Genomic DNA, 21,748 nt, shown 5'->3' with positions numbered 1-21,748 from the left:
GTTTCCACTAGTGTATTATCTGTAGAATGGATCACAGATTTCTAACTTAATTACTACTTGTCTCTTGAATAGTACAGCTTGTGGAATTCTTCATAAATTAACCTGACAAACGTAAGAGCTAACTAAAGTGAACATAAGATTCTCTTACAGAGAAACTTTCAGATTCCATTACTCAGAGCTGGGTATCTATATAAAGAATGAGTTATTTACTAGGAAGAAAAAGTGATTTGGTAGAAAATGCCTGAGACACAGAAACTAGCGTTGAATCAACCAACAGATGTGATAATAAAAACTGGTGACCTCCAATGGCACACAATATTTACAGCCAGCTTTCTGGTACTGGTGAAGTGGACGCCAGGGAGAACCAAATGTATATTTTTGGATGGAGCAAACCCAGGACAACAGGAAAAACAACCCCGTTTTTTGTCTCTGCTTCCATGATGACAGAAAGGATCAAAAAGGATCAAATATGAAGTGCTGCTAAATCACTAGTTTGTAACTGAAGTGTATCAGCCATTAGCTCTTAGAATTGTTTTCTTTAATGGACTGATGACACCCAAGTCTGAATGTCAGAAGAAACTTCTACATTTTTTCTGAGAGAAAATTCTTCCCACTGTCATATGCACGCTATGCTTCTGGAGTAAGCGATAATGTCAGCTCTGGTGTCAACATTACCAGCTGTATCTGTGCCAAGTGAAACACAGGCAGTTTTGAAGAAAATGGTGCCTGGCATGAGACGAGTGTGGGGAAAAGTGACAACTATGATGGAGCGGTCTCCAAAGCCAGAATGAACACAGGTGTTATCTTACCATTAGCGTCCAAATACAGTTAGAATCATAGGCCGTGTGCAGACAAAACAAGATGTGTGTGTGCATGACACTTTAAAGTGAGCTACATGCTTTTGCACTGCTTTAATGGTGTTGGTGTTTGCATGCCTCAATGGTATACCGTGCATTAATTCCAGCCGCTGTAGCAAATTTGGTGGTGTAATGCACCTTAAATGATTTGAGGTGCAGCAAACTAAAACTCCTTTGAGTTTTTAGGAACCCCTTTGAGGAGTTTTAGTTTGCTGCCCCTACAGCTATGGAGCAAAGCACCCAACTCCATGGAGCTCCACAGTGGTATTTTTTAAAACCCACTGCTTCAATTTAGGGCCCTTGTTTCATCTACACATACCCATAGAAAATGATGATTGTAAGGGACCTCAGGAGGTCATCTAGTCCAACCCCCCTGCTCGAAACAGGACCATCCCCAACTAGATCATTCCAGCCAAACTAGATCATTCCAGTCATTACTTTGTGGAGCCAGGTCTTAAAAACTGCCAAGGATGCAGATTCCACCCACTGACGCCACTAAGCAAGATTTTCACTGACTACACCTACTACAATGAAGTTGAAACTCCTGAGTCAATGAAGGACCTTTTTTTCAATTTGAGGCTGATTCTAAGAAAGCCCAGAAAAAGTTTTAGTTGACATATAATTTAATTCTTCTCCTGAGCCCCCAGTGTACATTCTAGCCAACTTCAAACTCCCTCTTGACTATCTTCAATTCAGTCTTAATGACCAACGCATAACATGATTGATCCTTAATCAATAAGAGGGACTGTACTCCCATGTATTGAGAAACCAAAAGACAGGAGTATGTTATGAAAAGCAACTATCAAGAGATTAAGAATGTGCCCTATTTATAAACCCTTTTAGTGCCTCAGTCTGTACATTACATAGATGTAGGGGTTTTTTATACTCATTCACAGAGCAGGTAGGCCTAAGGGAGTCTAATAATAGTGTAAATGTTACAAATCCATTGACATCAATGAGGATGCACCTGTCTAAGTGAAAGTATAATTTGAATCATACAGAATTTTTATTTAGTTTTTTTAATCATCTGATATGAGTAAACAATCGGTGTATTTTAAAGTGCTGATAACAGCTTCTGTTCCTTCTAGTCTTAAAAAAAATTACGTTCAGAGATTTGTTTGCCTTCTATTATAGTTTAATGCCAGTTACACAAATAGTTAATTTTACTTAAATTAGGTCCAAGCAAAATACAAATTGTATAGTAATTTGTACAGAATGTACGTATATGGAGCAGTTGGAAAAAAGGGAGGGGCATGATCCTGCTCCCAATTAAGTCAAGTTGCCATTGGCTATGTACACATGGTCAAATGTTCTGGAGAATTCTTCCAGGATTGTTTTTCTGGTAGGAAAAAAACTTATCTGGAGATGCCTGAATAGACAACATGAATGGTGAGCCCTTGAAGAGCAGAGAGCTTGCAGTGTTGATGCTGCACAGCCAGAGGGCCCCAGGGCAACCATCTATGCCTACTCTAAAGGCTTCCTCAGTTTGCCTGAAGACAGATAGCAGCAGTGCACAGGGCAGCTCTGATTGGTTGATCCAGACTGCTCAGGGTCATCTTCTGTCTCCCTGTAGCACAATGTGGAGATTGGTAAGGTTGTGTTCTGCTTCTTGCTCAGCTGGAGCAGTAGAGTTCAGCAAGTGATACAGTGTCTGCTGGGAGGGGAAAGGGGGAGCAATGCATCCTAAGATGCTGGAGGACCATACTGTGGCTTCTCTCAGAAGAGAACATGTACAAACGTTTGCTTTTCCAGGAGAAACTCTCCTGGGTCGGATTGAACCCTGATTGTTCCTGGGTTTCTTTCCTTCCAAAGCAGCCATTTTTGCTCTGGGAAAAAAAAATCCTGAATATCTAACCTGTATATTAGTGGTTTCACCTAGGAGATTAGTGGCTCTGCCAGAGAAATTTAACATCTGTACACGGCCACTGAAGCAAGGAAGGAAGCAAACAGAATCAGGACCTTTCTACCTGGAAGTTTAAATTGACTTTGAGGGGTTATATTTTTGTCTAAGAGATCTAAATATTTAAGTCAGTTTCAGATACATTATGCTGATTTCTGTCACTCTCTGAAGGAAAAATGACAATGAGCCACGCATGCATCTCTGACTCCAGTGACTGCTATAAGCTAGGGATAGAAGTTACACATACACCAGTTTAACTAATCAGAAACCGGTTTAAATCTATAAGGCTAGGGACAGACATACAAAAAGCCTGAGCATGAATTCATTCTATTTTTGCAGGTTAGTCTAGCCTGGCTAGGTTAAATCGCTTTGTAACTGCACAGACACCTCAGACATGCAGGCACATTCCTGCAGCAGCTCAGGCTAGAAGCTGGGGGGCGCTAGAGCAACCCTCCCTTCCCTTCACAAGGCTGATCTGAGGAGGGCGTGGCCAGGCCCCAGCAGGATTAGGGAGGGATTCCCCTCTCCTTGATAACAGAGCATTTATCAGCTCTGTTATCAACATTTATCGCCCCAACAGAAAACAAACACCCTCTCTCATTAGTTCAAGCTCTTCTTAAACAAAGAAGGAATGGAGGGACATTACCAGCTGAGCTGTTATTAGGTCCAAAAGGCCCTAAGCCAACACTGCTGTCAGCCACAGCACAGACCGTAGCCAGCATGTGATCGGCTACCTAATGCTGAGGTGTCTGTGTAAAGCAGAGGGGATGGGGGATCCTTGCTTAGTAGGGAGTGGTGAGGGGCAGGGCAGAGCAGGAGGAAAGCCAGGCAGACGCTGCTGTGTGCAAGTCTCTGCCACAGCTGCATCCAGGGAGTAGAGGGGAGGAGCCAGCCCTGCTGTGGAGCAGAGAGCCCCAATCAGCCCAGAGAGCATGCCAAGATGCTGGGGAGTCTGATTTAACTTAACCAGAAAGGGGTCTGGGAAAGACATTGCATAAACTGGTTTGACCCAAATCAGTTAAGTCTAATATTACATTGAACTAGGTTTATCTCAAACCATTTTCAGTCATTTTCAAACTGGTTTATGTGCACTGATTATCTGTTCTGTTACGGGTTTAAACCAGTTTGTGTGTAATGTCTGTCTCTGGCCTAACAGAACAAGCTTTGCCGGGGGATGGGGCCACAGGGAGAAATGATGACGCTTCCCAGCCACAACAGGTGACCAGCACAAGAAGTACCCAGGTAAGTGGCAGGTGTCCAGATAGTCCTGGGTTCAGGGGAGCAGTGCATACACCAACAGGAGACCTTAAATGCCTCTACACTAATGCACGTAGTATGGGGAACAAGCAGGAGGAACTTGCCCTCCTGCTAGCCAACACAAACCCAGACATAGTGGGGCTCACTGAAGCGTGGTAGGATTCAACCCATGACTGGGCAGTAAACATCAAGGGCTAGAGAATATACAGGCAGGACAGAATGGGGAGGAAAGCTGGGGGTGTGGCTCTCTGTCAAAAAGCAACACACATCCTCAACAAACAGCATGGGGTTGGAGGAGGGGCAGATTGAAGTGCTCTGGGTTAGAATACAAGGGAGTTGGGGGGGAAAGGGACTTAATGGTGGGTGTCCACTACAGACCACCCAACCAGGGGGAACAGCTGGACTGAGAATTCTCAGGTCAGCTGGCAGAGGTAGTTAAGTCAAGGGAAGCAGTCATCATGGGTGACCTAAACTACCCAGACATCTGCTGGAAGGAGCAGTCAGCTAGGTCTGACTGCTCACGTAGGTTCCTAGCCAAGATACAGGACCTCCACCTAACCCAGGAAGTGCACAGTCCCACCAGGGGGAATGCCTTGCTGGACCTGGTCCTGGCCACAGGTGACGACCTGGTGAGGGGGCTGAGGGTTCTCAACCACCTGGGCGATAGCGATCATTGCGTACTGGAATTCACCATCCAGCACAGGGCGTCAAAGGCCTGCAGCAAGGCAGCAGCCCTGGACTTCAGGAGGGCTGATTTCAATGAATTAAGGAGATTAGTCAGGGAGGCACTGAGGTCCCGAAGGCGAGGGGAGTTGGGAGTCCAAGATGAGTGGTTGTTCCTTAAGGAGATGATTCTCCGAGCCCAAAGGGCAACAATCCCAATATGAGCTAAAGGGGGCAAGAGTGCTCAAAAGCCCCCATGGCTCACCAAAGGCATTCAGGAATGTCCGAAAGCTAAAAAGGAGGCATACACTCAATGGATGGGAGGGGCCATCACCAAAGAGAATTATATCTCCATTGCTTGAGACTGTAGGGGGCCTCTAAGGAAGGCTAAGGTGGACACAGAGCTGGGACTAATGACCTGGATCAAAGACAATAAGAAGTCCTTTTTTAAATACATAGGGGGTAAAAAGAAGGTCCCGGGTAATGTGGGGCTCTTGCAGGACACGCCTGGCAATCTGGTGGTTGCACCAGATGATAAAGCTGACCTCTTTAACAAATTCTTTACCTCCATATTTCTGAGCAGGGACCGGGACATCCCCCCCACCAGAATCCTGGACGAACTCAGAAAAGGCACAGACAGGCCCAGGGTCAGAGAGGACCTGGTCAGGGAACTTCTGGTGGGACTGGACATCTTCAAATCAGCAGGTCCAGATGATCTTCACCCAAGGGTGCTGAGGGAATTGGCAGAGGACATTGCGGGACCCCTTGCACAGCTTTATAAACATTTGTGGTGCTCTGGTGAGGTGCCAGAGGACTGGAAAAAGGCCAAAGTGGTCCCTATTTTCAAAAAAGGGAGGAAGGAGGACCCAGGAAACTATAGGCCCACCAGTCTTACCTTGGTCCTGGGGAACTCTTTGAGAAAATTATCCAGGAGCACATCTGCAAGGGACCAGCAGGGGAGATTATAATTAGAGGCAATCAATATGGGTTCATTAGATACGGGTCCTGTCACACCAACCTGGTTGCCTTCTACGACCAGGTTACAAAAGCCCTGGATGCAGGTGTCATGCCTTTCTGGACATTAGGAAGGCCTTCGACGCTGTCTCTCACCCCATTCTCATCAAAAAATTAGGTGACTGTGACATTGATGCCTACACAGTCACAAGGGTTGCAAATTGGCTGAAGGGCCACACTGAGATAGTGGTGGTGGACGGGTCGTTTTTGACCCGGAGGGATGTGGACAGTGGGGTTCCTCAGCGCTCAGTCCTCAGACCCGCACTGTTCAACATCTTCATCAACGACTTTGACAAGGGGGTGAAAAGCACCTTGTTCAAGTTTGCAGATGACACTAAGATATGGGGAGAAGTGGGCACGTTACAAGGGAGGGACAGGCTACAACTCGATCGGGACAGGTTACAAGGGTGGGCAGATGAGAATAGGATGGGTTTCAATACTGACAAGTGCAAGGTGATGCACCTGGGGAGGGAGAACCAGCAACATACCTACAGGCTGGGGAACTCCCTTCTTGTCAGCAAAGAGGCTGAAAAGGACCTTGGAGTCATTATTGATTCGAACATGGGCCGCCAATGTGAGGACACAGTCAGTAGGACCAACCAGACCTTGGCATGCATCCACAGATGCATCACGAGCAGGTCCAAGGAGGTGATCCTCTCCTTCTATGCAACACTGGTCAGGCCACAGTTGGAGTACTGTGTCCAGTTCTTGGCGCTGCACTTCAGGAGGGATGTGGACAGCATAAACAGGGTCCAAAGGAGGGCCACTTGCATGATCAGGGGGCAGCAGGGCAGGCCCTGTGAGGGGAGGCTGTGGGACCTGAATCTGTTCAGCCTCAACAAGAGAAGGCTGAGGGGGGATCTGGTGGCCATCTATAAACTTATCAATGGGGACCAGCAGGGAACAGGAGAGACCCTGTTCCCCCAAGCACTATGAGGAGTAACTAGGAATAACGGCCATAAGTTGACTGAGAGTAGGTTCAGGCTGGACATCAGGAAGCACTACTTCACAGTCAGGGCGGCTAGGATCTGGAACCAACTTCCAAGGGAAGTGGTGCTTGCTCCTACCCTGGGGGTCTTCAAAAGGAGGCTGGATAATCACTTTGCCAGGGTCGTTTGACCCCAGCATTCTTTCCTGCCCATGGCAGGGGGTCGGACTTGATGATCTGCTCAGGTCCCTTCCAACCCTACTAACTATAAAACTGTAAGTTCAGTGAATATAAACCAGTTTCAAAATGGCCAAAACTGGTTTACAATAAAACTGGTTGAATGTAGTATCATACTTAACTGATTTGGGTCAAACTGTTTTATGCAATGTCTGTCCCAAACCACTTCCTGGAATATCTTAAACTAGAATCCCCCAGCATCACAGCATGCTTTTCACACCTGGGCTGGGCTGTGCTGTCTGTTCAAATCACTTATTTCTTTTGTGCATGTATTTTGTAAATTTAGGCATTGCAATTAAGATTTAAGACACAAAAAAAGTACAGAAGGGTGTGGGCTGATCACTGATTGATCATTGATATGCATCAGAAGCCAGAACCTAGGGTGTGTACGTCAGCATAACCCACTGACTTTCACTGAAGTGATACTGATTTTCAACACTGATTCATCTCCCCTACTGGCCTCTTTCACTCAGCAGAACAAAAGACAAAAAAGTTGTACTGGGCCTCTCAGCAAAGTCTTAAATCAACCTTACTTTCATTTACTAATGCCTCTGATAAGTATATACAGAATGTATAAAATTTATGAATAGGATATTCAACAAAACTTTCTTTTTCCTCCCAAAAACCTAAATTTCTCACTGGACAGTTTGGAAAATAACAAGTGTACCTGTTTTGCTTTTATGTGGACCTACTTAGTAAAACATTAAGTTAGCCAAGGTGGAAGTCGAATTGTTATATGGACAGCTCACGTAAATGATTCAATTAAAATAACGTACACACCAAAAGCAAACCACCAAAAAGCAAAATAGTTTATCCTTCATAGGGGCCCAATCCTCTGCCTAGCATGCACTATGACTAAGTTTTGTGCTGGATGAATTATGTGCCAGTCAGGGGTAAGGGAGATGGAAATTTTCAGAACAGGAAAATTTCTGCAGGACAATATTACAGATTGCTGCATGACCATATTACAGATGCTACATTCTGACAGCAAGGGGAGAGAAGATGGCTCATAGAAATGTGTAGTCATAAATCCTACAGATGCTGCCACAGACAGCAAGACATAGAAAGCGACATGGACATGATTTCCTGTGTGGGGTCATCACATCTTTCACTCTTTGAATCATACCTGCTTTACAGCATTTAGGCCTACTGTGGTCCTCTACTACTTGCTTGAGCAACAGGATTTGAACTCACACAATTACAATTTTACAATTTTAGAAAAAAAACTAACTTTTTACAGAAGATAACACAAGTGATAACTGATACATTTTAAAATAGTGTATCAGTGCCAAGGGAGTGAATGACTGACTGATGATGCTCAAGCTCCCCCTGCTCGGCAAGAAGTATGTCATTATCATCAGTGTGTATGCCCCTACCATGACCAACTCCAACAAAGTCAAGAACCTATGATGACCTCCACTCCATGATTGCTGCTGTACCGAAGTCTGACTGTCTCATCCTCCTTGGAGACTTCAATGCCAGGATTGGCTTTGACTGCCAAGCATGGGATGGCATCATTGGGAAGCACAGGATCAGAAGCTGCAATAGCAATGGTCTTCTCCTGCTCAAACTACGTGCTGAACTCAAGTTCTTGGTTACTAACACTGTGTTCTGTCTCCCCAACTGGAAGAAGACATCGTGGATGCACCCTCGCTCCAAGCACTGGCATCTTATCGACTATGTCATCATCCGAAGGAGGGACAGATGCGATGTTCATGTAACCAAAGCAATGTGTGGTGCTGAATGCTGAACTGATCATTGGCTCATCTCCTACTAAAGATCATGATTCAAACCAGATGGAGTCCACAAGAACGAAGTGCACCTAAGCGCCTCAACACTGCTGGGCTGATAAATGACAGCACCAGGCTGTCTTTTGTGAATCGTCTGAAAGATCAGCTTCATGCTACACCACTCTATTCCGGCTCCACAGAAGCCAACTGGAAGCTTTGTGAAGCTTACACTCTGCAGCTCTTGAGACCCTGGGACCAAGTGTCCGCAAACACCAAGACTGGTTCAATGACAATGATGAGGCGATACAGCGGGTGCTGGAAGAGAAACAATATCTCCACAGAGCCTACCTCTATGATAAGTCCATGTCAGCACAACATGTCTACAGCTCGATACAGAAGACTATTCAACGCAAGTTGCAAGGGATGCAGGACACATGGTTAAAGAACAAAACAGACGAGATCCAGCATTATGCTGACTGAAACAATGCGAAGAAGTTCTTTGATGCCCAAAAGGCTGTCTATGGTCCGCAGGTCCTTGGATCCTCCCCTCTGCTGTCTGCCAATGAGACCACACCGCTAACTGACAAGGCCCAGATCCTCCAGGGATGGGCAGAACACTTCTGCACTGTCCTCAATCAGACCTCCTCTGTCAACATGAATATCATTCACAAGCTGCCTCAAATCTCTGTCAACACCTCACTTGAAGTTCCGCCCACAATTGTGGAAGTCCAAAAGGCCATACAACAAATGTCTAGTGGCAAAGCTCCTGGAGCCAATGTGATGCCAGCAGAGGTCTACAAATCAAGTGGTCATGACCTCATGGAAAAACTAAGATCTTCTGCAGTATGTGGATGCAGGAGGTAGTTCCTTAAGAATTCAAGGATGCCTTCATCGTCCACCTGTACAAGAGGAAGGGAAATTGCCAACTCTGTGACAACCACGGGGACATCTCCCTCCTCTCAACTGCCAGTAAGATACTCATGAGAGTCCTCCTCAACCGGCTCACCAACTATCAAAATAACCTACTGCGTGAGAGCCAATGCGGCTCCAGAAAAGGACATGGAACCACTGATATGGTGTTTGTGGCTCGGCAGCTTCAAAAAAACTGCCAGGTACAGAACGTCAACCTTCTCCTCACGTTCATCGATCTAACCAAAACCTTCGACATGGTGAACCACGAAGGCCTTTGGGAAATCATGAAGAAGTACAGATGCCCCAGAAAATTCATCAATATGGTTCAACAGTTCTACAATGTCATGTGTCCGTGCAAAGGCTCTGATCCCTTTCTAGTTAAAAATGGCATCAAGCAGGGCCATGCTCTACACCTACCCTCTTCAGCACAAAGCACATTTTCTGCCATGCTGTCGGATGCCTTCCAAGATGATGAACTTGGTATGGGGATCAAGTACCATTCTGACAGTACCATCTTCAACCTGCACAGGCTCCAAAAGAGCTCTGAAGTCCAGACAGCCACACTTCACAACTTCCTCTTCACTGACAATTGTTTGTTATACACAAGCTTACAGGCTGACATGCAACAGTCCGTGGATCTATTCTCATCAGCCTACAACTTCAGACTCACTATTAGCATGAAGAAGACCGAAGTGATGTTTCAACCTGTGCCTAGCACAACACCCCAGGAACCACACATCTCAGTTAAAGGCCAACAACTGTCGATGGTTGACAAGTTTGTCTACCTAAGCAGCATGCTCTCCTGTGCTGTCCACATTGGTGACAAAGTCAATGAAGACTAAGCCTTTGGCAGACTCCATAAGTCAGTCTGGGATCACAGAGGCATTGGAATGTCGACAAAACTGAAGGTATATAAAGCCATAATTTTCCCAACCCTCCTTTATGGCTGCAAAACCAGGATCATCTACCAGCATCATGTCAAGAAACTAAACCACTTCCACCTGTGCTGCCTGTGAAAGATACTAAAGATCAAGTGGCAGGACAAGATTCTGGACACTGAGCTGCTCAGAAGATCAACTCTTCCCAGTATTCACACTCTACTGAAACTGGCACAGCTAAGATGGCCAGTTCAAGAATGCCTGACACTCACCTGCTGAAGAATGTCTTTTATGGCGAACTGTCAAATGGAGTACGTTCTCATGGTGTACCAAAGAAGTGGTACGAAGACACCCTAAAGGTGTGCCTAAAGGGTTTCAGCATCATCCCAGAGTCATGGGAGCAAATCACTCACAACTGTCTGTCCTGAATAGAGTACTGGTCTTTGAACAGCAACACACAGCAGAAGCAATGAAGAAACACATGGCCAGGAAAATGAAAACCTCACGTACTGAGTCCTCATCGCTTTCCTGCCCCTGCTGCAGCAGATTGTTCAAGGCAAAGATCGGGCTTATAAATCACCTATGTACCCATGTGACCTAGCCTCCACCCCCCGCCCTTCTCTTGCCTCTCTCTCTTCTCTTCTTTTTCCTTTCTTTTCTCCTTCCCTCTTTTCTCCCTCCCTATTTCTTTCCCATTTCTTTTCTCACTTCTCCCTCCCTGCCCCACTGGATGCAGTCACCTTCACCCACAAAGGATGAATGAACCATCAGTGCCACAAAGATAATTTGCATTCATTTTTATATCTATATATACAAAATCAAAATAGACATAAGTAGGCATAGTAAAACTATTTATCTGGCATACAATGTTAATCATGAAGCAATATTTTGATAGCATGCTATTGCCTTAATCCCTGACTGATTATTTAGTAAAATCGCTATTTACAGTAAATTGCAAATAGCCATGTCAAGAAGGGAACAATATGTTCCCTTGTATAATGTTTAATTTCCACCCATAAAATGTTTTCTTGAATCCCAGAAAATAAAGGAAAACCAAAATTTCCCCTGTAGTTTCTTGGGAGAAAAAACAAAAACAATATCAACAAAAAGGATTTCTAATTATACCCCTAAGTCTCAAACTGTCAGTAACAGACAATACCATTTGTTAACATACGTTATAAATTAGGGGCTTATGCCAAATTGGGATAAAGACTTTGGATCAGTTCCTTTTCTTTAATCCTAGAATACATTCTGCTTGTAATTTGTGGAGTACTGCACTGTAACAGCTAAGTAATATCTAATTTGCCTATGTTTAAATGAGCACTGGTGAAGTTATGTTAGCTACAGTTAAGTACTACCCATTTTCAGCAGGGGAAATTTAGGCTGAAGATTAGGAGGAACATTCTGCCTATGAGGATGGTCAAGCATTGGAACAGACTACCTAGAAAAATTGTGGGCTGGGATGGTTTAGTCAGGAATGATTTTGCTTTGAGCAGGGGGCTGGACTAGATGACCTTATGAAACCCCTTCCAGCCATACTTACCTATGATCTTTTCTGCTATATGAGTCAGTTCATTTTGGTGATTCTAGGCATGTCTATAAATCTAGCCTGGAGTGATTTTCAAAATCCCCAAATGTGCTAACTGTAAAGTTATTTTAAAATCCAGAATGCTTTCAAAGCTCAGTAATAGGCATCTGATTCCCCAAAACCAGCAATACCTCTTTTGGCTTTAGTCACTTTATTGAAGTCTCATTTACTCACAGACTACCTTCTATGCCTCTTCCATGACCTAGAAGTATGACCTACAGACTTATTGCCTTTCTGCTAGGATTGTCATTAATGCTTCCACTTGTCTCCGTTATTGACTGTTCAGTGTGACGTTGATCAGTCAATCCAACCACCTTTGATACTAGTGACTTGACCAGTTCTGTCGGATACCCTGGTTTGGTATCCCATTAATAATCCCTGAAGTAATTAATTCCATGCATTTAACAAACTAAAAATTTAGAATAAATTCTGACACTGCTTTTGTCCTCAAAATTACAGAAAATATCATTAGGCATTCTAAAATATAAATGATATTAAATGATGATAAGGGTGGGGAAAGTCTTTTTAGGTGCTGATGGAAATGTTCATGTTGGCAGTTTATTTTAAAATCACGGACATATATTTTTCTTTCCTGATGAGTCATTTTTCTTATGTTCAGCAGAACCACTCACTGAATATTGCATGCTCAGTACTAAAGCATATTGTTATATTCTCAATAAAAAAACAACACAAACTCTATAGAAGGTTTTCAAAAGTCTGCTTTTACCTCTTTCCCAAGAAGGCTAACCTTAAAGACCTGGAAAAATCTATACTGAATATCAGCTAAAGCAGTGTGCGCGCACTGAGCTCCTAATACATATTGGGAACACTTTCTGAATTTATAAACATCTCTACTTAGTTTTGGTGACATTCAAAATAAACACCTGTGTAATGAGTGACACATCTAAAACACAACATGAAAATTACTGGGCATTTAGTTGTGTGGTGTTGACAAAAGAATGGTGTCAGCAGTCAAGCTCACAGAAAAGAGATGACTGATGTTTGTGACACTTCTGTCCACAGACGTCAGTTATAACTCTAAACAGACTGACAACAATAACATATGCATAGAGGAAAAGCTGAAGAAGATAATCATTGACATTTTTCTTTATCATTAACAAAATAGTGTTTACTGGCACACTCCTGGTTATGGATATAAATCACTGTTGCTGTCTTGCTCCTGTCCATAAATGGAAAACACTTGTATAACTGGAAAATACTTGACAGAAAAAGAAAATATGCAATAAGAAATGATCTCGACTAAGAATGCTTTAATTTTCTAATGGGCTTTTCCCATCTTTGATTTCTATGGGCTAGATGAAGTAGCAGCTGAGAACTGCAGGGCTCCATGCTGGCACCAAAGAAATTATCATAGCTTTAGATGTATATGCATATAATAATGTACAATATATAATGAAAACAATTGTGCTGTTAATAAGAATTAGTATCAGAAATACTACACAAATTAATTCCTCATCAGGTCTGTTTAGGCTAAGTTGTAGAAAAAGGATGTTGGTTTTTAGGTCTTCTGCAAGAAAAATCTAAAACTAAGCATGTGCCATTTGTTCTCAAGATAATGGAATGATGCCAAAAGCAACTTTTACATGATTAATATTTTGTGTAATTTATGGTTACTGATGGGGAAAACCTTGACAACTGAATTTCAGTTAAAAGCATCCAAACATGAAGATGTTTATTTGAAATTTATCCTAACACTTCAGACTAGAAATATGCAGAACCAGGATTTTTCAATAATTTCAACTTTACCCCAGGCTGGAGGTAAAACATTCTTCATGGAGTTGTGGTAATTCTACTTTTAGTCACTGCTGATATCCACAGTAATCAAAGTGTGAAAATTATTTTTTTAAAAGAACACACAAATAGTACAAAAGTTTTTTAGATCCTGAAAAAAAAAGTAAGGTTTGGCTAAGCTTCTGTTTCATCTGAAGTGCTTCTGCCATCTTTCCATCAGCTTGATTCTGCTTTTACACCAGTTTAACACTGGTGTAACTCACTTGACTTCAGGGAAATGACCTGTGATATAGGCTGATATCAAGCCAGAATCAGACTCCATGACATCTAACTAAAATACAGAAATGCTCCAATGGAAGCAAGTAGATACTTGTTAAATGTACTAAAGGATATTTTTCTGTTATTTCATTATTTCTTTAATTGGAAAATTAACTTCAGTTAACGACCCCTTATGCTTTGGAAGCGTGAAGCCTTACAAAAATACTGAGTATTTTCAGGAAAGGATTGTCAGTGACAATATTCTTTCATGTACCATTTACCACACTATTTAATAAAGCTCTAAAGTTAATATCTTTTGGGGCATGTGAATTTTATAGATAAAACTTTTTCCTAATGTGTGCGTGGGACAGAGAAGGGGCAAATCATTCTGACCTTAAATCTTGTTTTTATGAAAGCAGCTCAGTTATTTCAAAAGGAACAGTTGTATGAATAAGGGGGAAAGGATTGGACTTTTCAGTGCAAACATGATTCTACTGAAGTCATCGGGACTTTTGTTCAATGGAATCAGGATTTCACCCTTGGTCTCCCATATATCAGGATGTGATCATCTTAATGAAAGGAATAACATAGTATCATAAAGCTTATATAAGGTTCTTAAATTAATTTTATCATGCACATGAGTGGGCAGTTTCACATAATACCAGTGGATAAGGATTTTACCATCTAAGACGAGGACTAAATATTGAGTACACTAAAATTTTTCTACAGACTTCAGTGGAACCAAAACTTGCCCCTGTAGATGAAAGAAAAATACTTCCATATCTATAAGCCATGAATAGCTTAAAATCTTCATTCAGCAAACAGCTTCTAGGGCAGAATAATTTAATTACACAAAATGTACCTGTTATCACTTAAATTTAACACTCTGAGTTTCTGCATCTGACCAATCTCATCAGGAAGGAATTCGAGCTTGTTAGAGCGCAGAGACATAACAGTTACATTTTTACAGCTTCCAATCTATAAACATGAAAAACAAGAAGTTAGAATACTCAAATTGCAAAAGGTCCTCATCAGTTATTCTTCTTAGAAGGTTACGTGGCCTAACTACATCTTTAAAATAAATTAAGATAATTACCACTTACGGTGCATATCTCTAATAAAAAAGTTTGGGCCCAACTGACTTCAATGAGAGCAGGATCAGGTGCATTACCCTTTAACAACTCCATAAACAACTTTTTGTGTTATAATTAAACCTGTTTGCTGTCAGTACTTTGCTGCTACATTAAGGTGAATGTATACACATCACATTTTTTCATACAGCTTGACTGATATACTTTCTATTATTATAATATGCATACATTAATTAAATACTCATTTCCAATTCTAGTCTCCCTGTTTACATTCTCCTTGACTGTCAAAGTCAAAAGCATAAGCCCTCAATTTACGATGTAAAATGACAAACACAATTTAATGGAGAGGTATCCTGTGTATTTTCTGTTAAGAAAGGAGCTATGATAACGAGAGGTGACAAGACAGACCGGGTCCCCACTGACTATAATGGGGTTGTGTATCACAGAATTTGGCCTAAAAACTACTTCTACAACTAATTTGTGCTGGTGAGGTGATATTTTTTAACAGTTATGAGTTTTGTTTTTATTATGATGACACAAGCAGAAAATAAAGAATCTAATACTTAGTTGAAAATCAAGCACTTCTTGGTAAGGCATAAGAAACGTACACAGGGTTAAATCAAGTTTGCCTTACTTGCAGATATAGTATCATTAGGATTAAATAAACTAGTGAGTAAAGCAAGTAGGATCCGTTCGTCCATCTATAACATTAACACCCCATTCTGCAGTCACATGAAGCTTCCTATATCTGTCATATCTTCCGTGGAAGTTTGTGTGACCTAAGACTGAAAGATTAGGTATTTTATGTAAGACACTTCATAATTTATAAAAAGAATCAGTTTCTCACTTCTCTGGGCAATTCAGTCAGAAAATTCTCATCCACAGCTAACGTTCGCAAACTGTGAAGGTAGCCAATGGTAGAAGGCAGGGATTCCAATTCGTTACAGCTGCAGTCAAATTCTTCTAACAGAGATAAACTGCAATTTCAAAACAAACTGGTTAGACGGTTTCAAAAAGTTATATAAAAAAACCAAACAAGTTCAAGTTTAAAGTACCAGGTTACTATATTGAAAACTCATACAATAAAAAGTAAGAGGAATTTTTCAAACTGTTTCATAATGAAATGTTGAACATGTAAAAGACCTAAAGCATTTTAGAAAGTTTTGAGAATACGATTAAACAATGTTATCTATGTATTTAAAGGAAAACTGGCAAGACATTTTAAGGACTATCACTTGGTTCTATAAAATATTATCATTATGACTCTAGTATTGATGTGCCTCAAGGACTCAATCAAGGTTGGGGTTCTATTGTCAATGTTTAGGTCCTAAACGTTTAAAAGAAATAAAAGACAATGCCTCTTCTGAACAGTTTATAATCTAAAGAACCCAAGAGATACAATAGATGAAGATAACTACTGTGTGAGAAGGAAATACAAAAACCAGTAGAAACTGCCCCAAACTGCATTGTTTCCAACTAATACCACTAAAATCATGCTTGATAGCACTTGATTAGTAGAAAAGCTGAACTTATATCCCAACCCAACAAAATAAAATGAAACTGCCACACTTAGCTATCAAACAGAACATACATTCTTTGTAAGTGTGGTTATATTAAATTTTCAAAGACTATTTCCGCAAACTGTATTATGAAACAATCTTTGAAAGCTATCTATAAGGCCCACATTGACACAAAGAACAGAAATAAGTCATCTTGGAGAGTATATGGTAATTTAACTTAGAGCACTTAAGAGTTTTCATGTCAAGCCATTACTGCCTGATAAGTGGAACAGAGTGCTCTAGCATACTGAGCACATGAATGTTAAGCAGTAAATGCTTCCCATATTAAAAAAAATCTATTTTTTCTCAGTGTTCTGACTGGATCCTTTCTTATTTTATGGTGCCATACTGCCAAACAGTTAAAAAACACCCTGGCCATTTTGGGTGATATAGTTATGGTTTTAAGAAAGGGGCTGAAGTTGACAGGCATTCTTCTGTTCAGAAATATATTCTACGGTTAGCTATAGGCGGCAGCATCAAAGCAGGTTTGCAAGGAAGCCCTGTAAGCCTTGTGAGTACCAGGTTTAAATGGGAACAACTGGATCTCTACTAAAGATGAAAATTCTGATGAAAACTTTAAAAATCTTGTAGTTCTAAGAATAAGAGAGAACTCTTTGCCCCTACGTTACAGGGCAGATAGCTTAAACAGCTGTCCTGTACACTCTTATGAAACTGAGAGTTTGGTTTATTTGAACTGAAGCAGGTAACAAATATCTTGGACATATACATGAAGGGGTGAAATGAATTGGCAAGACACCCAAATGGGAAATCTCCTTCATTTGGCTTGGACTATGGTGGAGTCCTTTGTATTTTTTATTAATATGGGTCCTTCTTAAGGAGATCCAAGTTGTAAGACTTGTCCACTGTCAAACAAGATGTGTGTTATAGAACTATGAGCAGAACCATCTGGTACGGAGTGCTGTCACCTCATCTAGCTTGGCAGCTCCCAACCTCCTGATGCCCCACTACCATCTTTCCCATCTGACACAAGAATTACTTTTCTTCTTCTGACATCCAGTTTTCAGCAGTTAGATAGTTAGATGAGCTCCAAACTCCCAGATGGCAGGAAAGTATCTGAGAAAGTCCAGCCTCTGACCAAGCTTAGAGAAAAACCTCTGGAAGCTTTTGTTTTATTTTACTGCAAAAACGTTGCTGCTGAGTAACCCCAGTTGCTGAAAATTAATGTATATTGATTCTCAGGGATCACTTGTCCCCTTAGCTCTGCAAGACCAAGGTTTTGCTATTCCAGATGTAAAATTCATGACCGTACAGCCTCCTGATAGAAAAGGTAGATCTAGCACAACCAGTAAAGTTCAACCATGACCAATATATTGTCTATGATGAGATCTGTAATTATAGTTCTTTGATTGTAACCAAGGAATGTAGTGCTCAGTTCCAGAATATTTATATGGAGAATGAACTAGCAGTCAGTCCACAGTTTGCATTTCCTTCCTTCCAGGTATGCTCCCCAGACCCCACTCTCAACTAGATGCATCTGTTGCCAGATGTTTTGTTGGAAGCAGAGGGGAGAATCATAAATCCTTGCAAACACTGATTAGATTTTTCCACCAATCAGAGGATGAATTTAAAAAAGTACATAAATTAACATATGTACCTGGTGTCAATTAGGGCTGACAAGCAGTGTCATGGATCCCCCAAGGAAGGCACCTGTTTGTTTGGTCTCTGAGTACCCCCTGAAGCCAGCCCAGCAGTGGCTTCTATAGTAGGGGAAAGCCCTAGCTTCTTTTGACTGAGGCCCCAGCTCTTTGGTCCCTGACCCTCCCCATCTATCCATGGCCCCGCTTTAGGAAACTACTTCTAGTTCAGCTCCTGAGAGAGGAACTATATCTGTTCGAAGATAAACAGAATACACCAAGTGCCAAGCAGACAAGCAGATAGTTTCTCTCCAGTAAAGACATTCAAGATAGGGGGGAACAAGCCCCTTATCTTAGATTTGAGTATATGGCAGAGGGGGTTGGACAGGCATCTGCTATGGCTCTAAATTTGGCCCTCACCCAGGGTCAGGGTCAGAGCTGCAGCAGCTGCCTACCCTGCCCCCCCCACCTCTGCACCCCAGCTCTTCCCCCTCACCCCACCACCCCTCCACTTACCACCAGTCATGATTTCAGCCCCATTCTGGTACAGGGCATAGAGCACAGGGTAGCACTGGCCCCAGCCCAGCCATTCAGCAGCAGCAGTGACAGGTGCTCTGGCATCCTGAGTACAGAGCTGCCAAGCTGCCATCACTACTGAAACTACTGCTGCGTGGGTGGGCTGGGACCAGTGCTACCCTGTGCCAGAATAGGGTTGAATCCATGATGGATGGCAATGAGCAGGAGGAGAGAGGAGCAGGGCAGGACAGAGGCTGTAGGGGGCAGAGGCAGCGGGGGACAAAGGAAGGGGTAGGCAGCAGGTACCATGGAGAGGCATATTTTAATCAAACCCACAGTTTCTCACCCACAGGCACAGCAGGTAAAATCCATCATGCAGAGTCACAGGTGTGCAGGATGCCATATGTTCTAGCAAACTGAGATAGTTCTTCACTACTGTCCTTGGCTGATGCTTAACAGAGCTCCAAAATTCTTGAGAAAGATACTATGTTTGTGGCAACATGAGGATCTCCAACTCACAGCCAGGTCAGTGAGAAGAAAATGAAGAGGGTTGGGGCAGCCTCACTCCTTTAACAGAGCCACGAGGACAAACCAGGCATATGTACTGCCTGGGTCACTGGTTTTTTTGCAATACACATCTCTGAGCTTTGTGTTAGAAAGTTGCAACCTTTCAGATCACTATTTCTGATATAAAGTATTTTGCCATCCTAGGGGAAAAAAGGAGTAGGATTCAATAAACCAAGTAAAGTGGCTTTGATGAGTGAGAAGAGATGAAAAAAGACAGCAGCCACCATCCAGCCTCAGTTTCCAATCTCCCTTTGGTCACAGATCTTCTTTCCTCGTAAGCTTAGTGCCCAATTAGCAGCCCCAGGAAAAACCTAAAAAATACTGGCATCCACTAACACTTGTCCGCTGTCAAACAAGATGTGTGCTACAGAACTATGAGTACAACCATCTGGTACTGAGTGCTGTCACCTCATGTAGCCTAAGTGGCAGTTCCCAACCTACCGATGCCCCACTACCATTCTTCCCATCTGACACATGAATTACTTTTCTTCTTCTGTCATCCAATTTTCAGCAAGCATTTTCATGTACATAAACTGTGACCTCCGGATATCATATCTAGGTAAGCAGTTTCATTTCTTCCTTTGAAAAGGCCCTGATGATTCGGAGCTTAAAGTTCAGCACATACTTAAATATTCTGCTTGATTGAGGCCACAGTACCTAGCAGAGCCAAACATTAAATGCCTTTCAACCTTGGCTGCTTTAATAAAACTGCCAAAAAAGGTAATGGTGGCAACCTATACCTTAAAGATGACAAAGTGCTCTGTAACTCATGACGAGAAAGATTTCCCTCCTTCACACTACTGCTTTTTATGTCACAATAACATGTTCCACCCTGGTACCATGATTACCACTTTTGAGAAAAGGACCTATTAGAAAGTCATCTAATGAATGAGTCACAGAAAGTAAATGCAGTCCTTGCTATACTGGGGGGGGGGCACCCACTATTTCACCTATAATACTATCAGCCCCTTCCATTTAAGAAGCATTATGATTAACAATGATGTGACAGAATTAATTGATTACTTTAGTGTTCTACAAAAATAGGTCTTAGCACTGCAGTATTTCTTTCTTGAGATCTAATTACCGCTCCCCAACAAACAACAGTTAGCAGATATTTGGCACAAAAAAGGACAGTACAGGGGATTCCTCTTAATGCTGAACAATTCAATCAAAGAGAAAATGCTGTAATGATAGGCTAGTTTATTATTATTTTTTAAAAACTGCATTGCAAAAAGTCACAAAAGCTAATACTAGGGAGTGTATAAATCATTCTGGATAATCCCACTAGAATTTCGAGCATCTCTAGCTCTTCCTGGTTATTGATATTTACCACTACATGAGCTATCTTTCATAATTTTCTCTTACAAGATTCACTCAACTGCTCTTGCCATATACTACTGAATAACACATAAATGAAATGACCCAGCACAAAGTAAGCTGTAAGAAACTACAATTGAAACTTCCTTGCTTATAGTTATAATGGTATAGAATTTAGATTTAATGGTTAGTTTAGTTAACCAGTAAAAGCGTAGGCAGAAGTGGGGGCTTGGTACATTCTACTTATATAGGTTTGTGACTAATGTGGTTCAGGAAACCTTGCTCTTCTGAGTCAAAGCATATTTAAATCTATCTTTTTGTCTGCAAAAGTAAAAAGAATGGTTCCAAAACTTTAATATGAAAGATTCAGGACATATCAAACCTAAGAAAATTACCTAAAGTAAAACTAGGAGTTACTGAAGAAGTGTTTGGTGAGAATACCGGCCACCACACGAATCTACAGCCTGAGTTTTCTCTGGCATACAAGTGAGATCTACTTGCTATATTATGCTGTTTGTTTACAGATTCACTTGACTGCATTTGAGTATGCAGTAATTCTGTACCTAATGATTCAAAACATTATATTTTAGCAACAAGACCATATTTAAATTTGCAGTTGTTAGAAGTGTGCATAGTCAACGTCCTGGGCACCTTTAAATTAAATAAAATGCAAATATGAAAAAATATTTCAAAGTAACATTTCATAAACAGCCTATAAATTTACTTTATTTCTCATAAATGCCCATCAGACAAACACAAATAAAAACAGAATGAAATCTCCTCAAAAGCAAGCAACTCAAACTTATAATTTATGTGTCTATGACCACTGACAGATATTAAAAAGAAGGTACGTTTGAATCTGATGTGATAGCACAACATTTGCGCTTCCTGCTATACCACACATGCATGGCAGGATGCACAATTGTGGGATCGAGCATCAGAACCCATCACGCCATACCACCAGTACAGGGCGAGCCCAGGATCATTATTTCATAGATTTCATAGACATCAGGGCTGCAAGGGACCTCGGAAGATCATTGAGTCCAGCCCCCCGCCCAAAGGGCAGGAAGTCAGCTGGGGTCATAGGATCCCAGCAAGATAAGCATCCAATTTACTCTTGAAGGTGTTC

General features: G+C 41.8%; 1 protein-coding gene across 3 annotated transcripts in view; it reads right to left on the bottom strand.

Moving 5' to 3' along the window:
• Positions 1-21,748, bottom strand: part of LRRC7 (leucine rich repeat containing 7) — a 220,369-nt gene that overhangs the window by 81,008 nt on the left and 117,613 nt on the right. For all 3 annotated transcript variants that reach the window (XM_019531612.1, XM_019531613.1, XM_019531611.1), the window contains exons 10-11: positions 15,913-16,042; positions 14,837-14,952 (exon numbers count right to left, since the gene is read on the bottom strand). In XM_019531612.1, coding sequence (XP_019387157.1) covers positions 14,837-14,952; positions 15,913-16,042 — 246 coding nt within the window. The remainder of the gene's footprint in view (positions 1-14,836; positions 14,953-15,912; positions 16,043-21,748) is intronic.

Source organism: Crocodylus porosus, unplaced genomic scaffold, assembly GCF_001723895.1.
Source record: "Crocodylus porosus isolate Cpor-Errol unplaced genomic scaffold, CroPor_comp1, whole genome shotgun sequence".
Taxonomy (NCBI): domain Eukaryota; kingdom Metazoa; phylum Chordata; order Crocodylia; family Crocodylidae; genus Crocodylus; species Crocodylus porosus.
The sequence above is the reverse complement of the archived record's forward strand: the minus strand, read 5'-3'. Positions and strand labels throughout refer to the sequence as shown.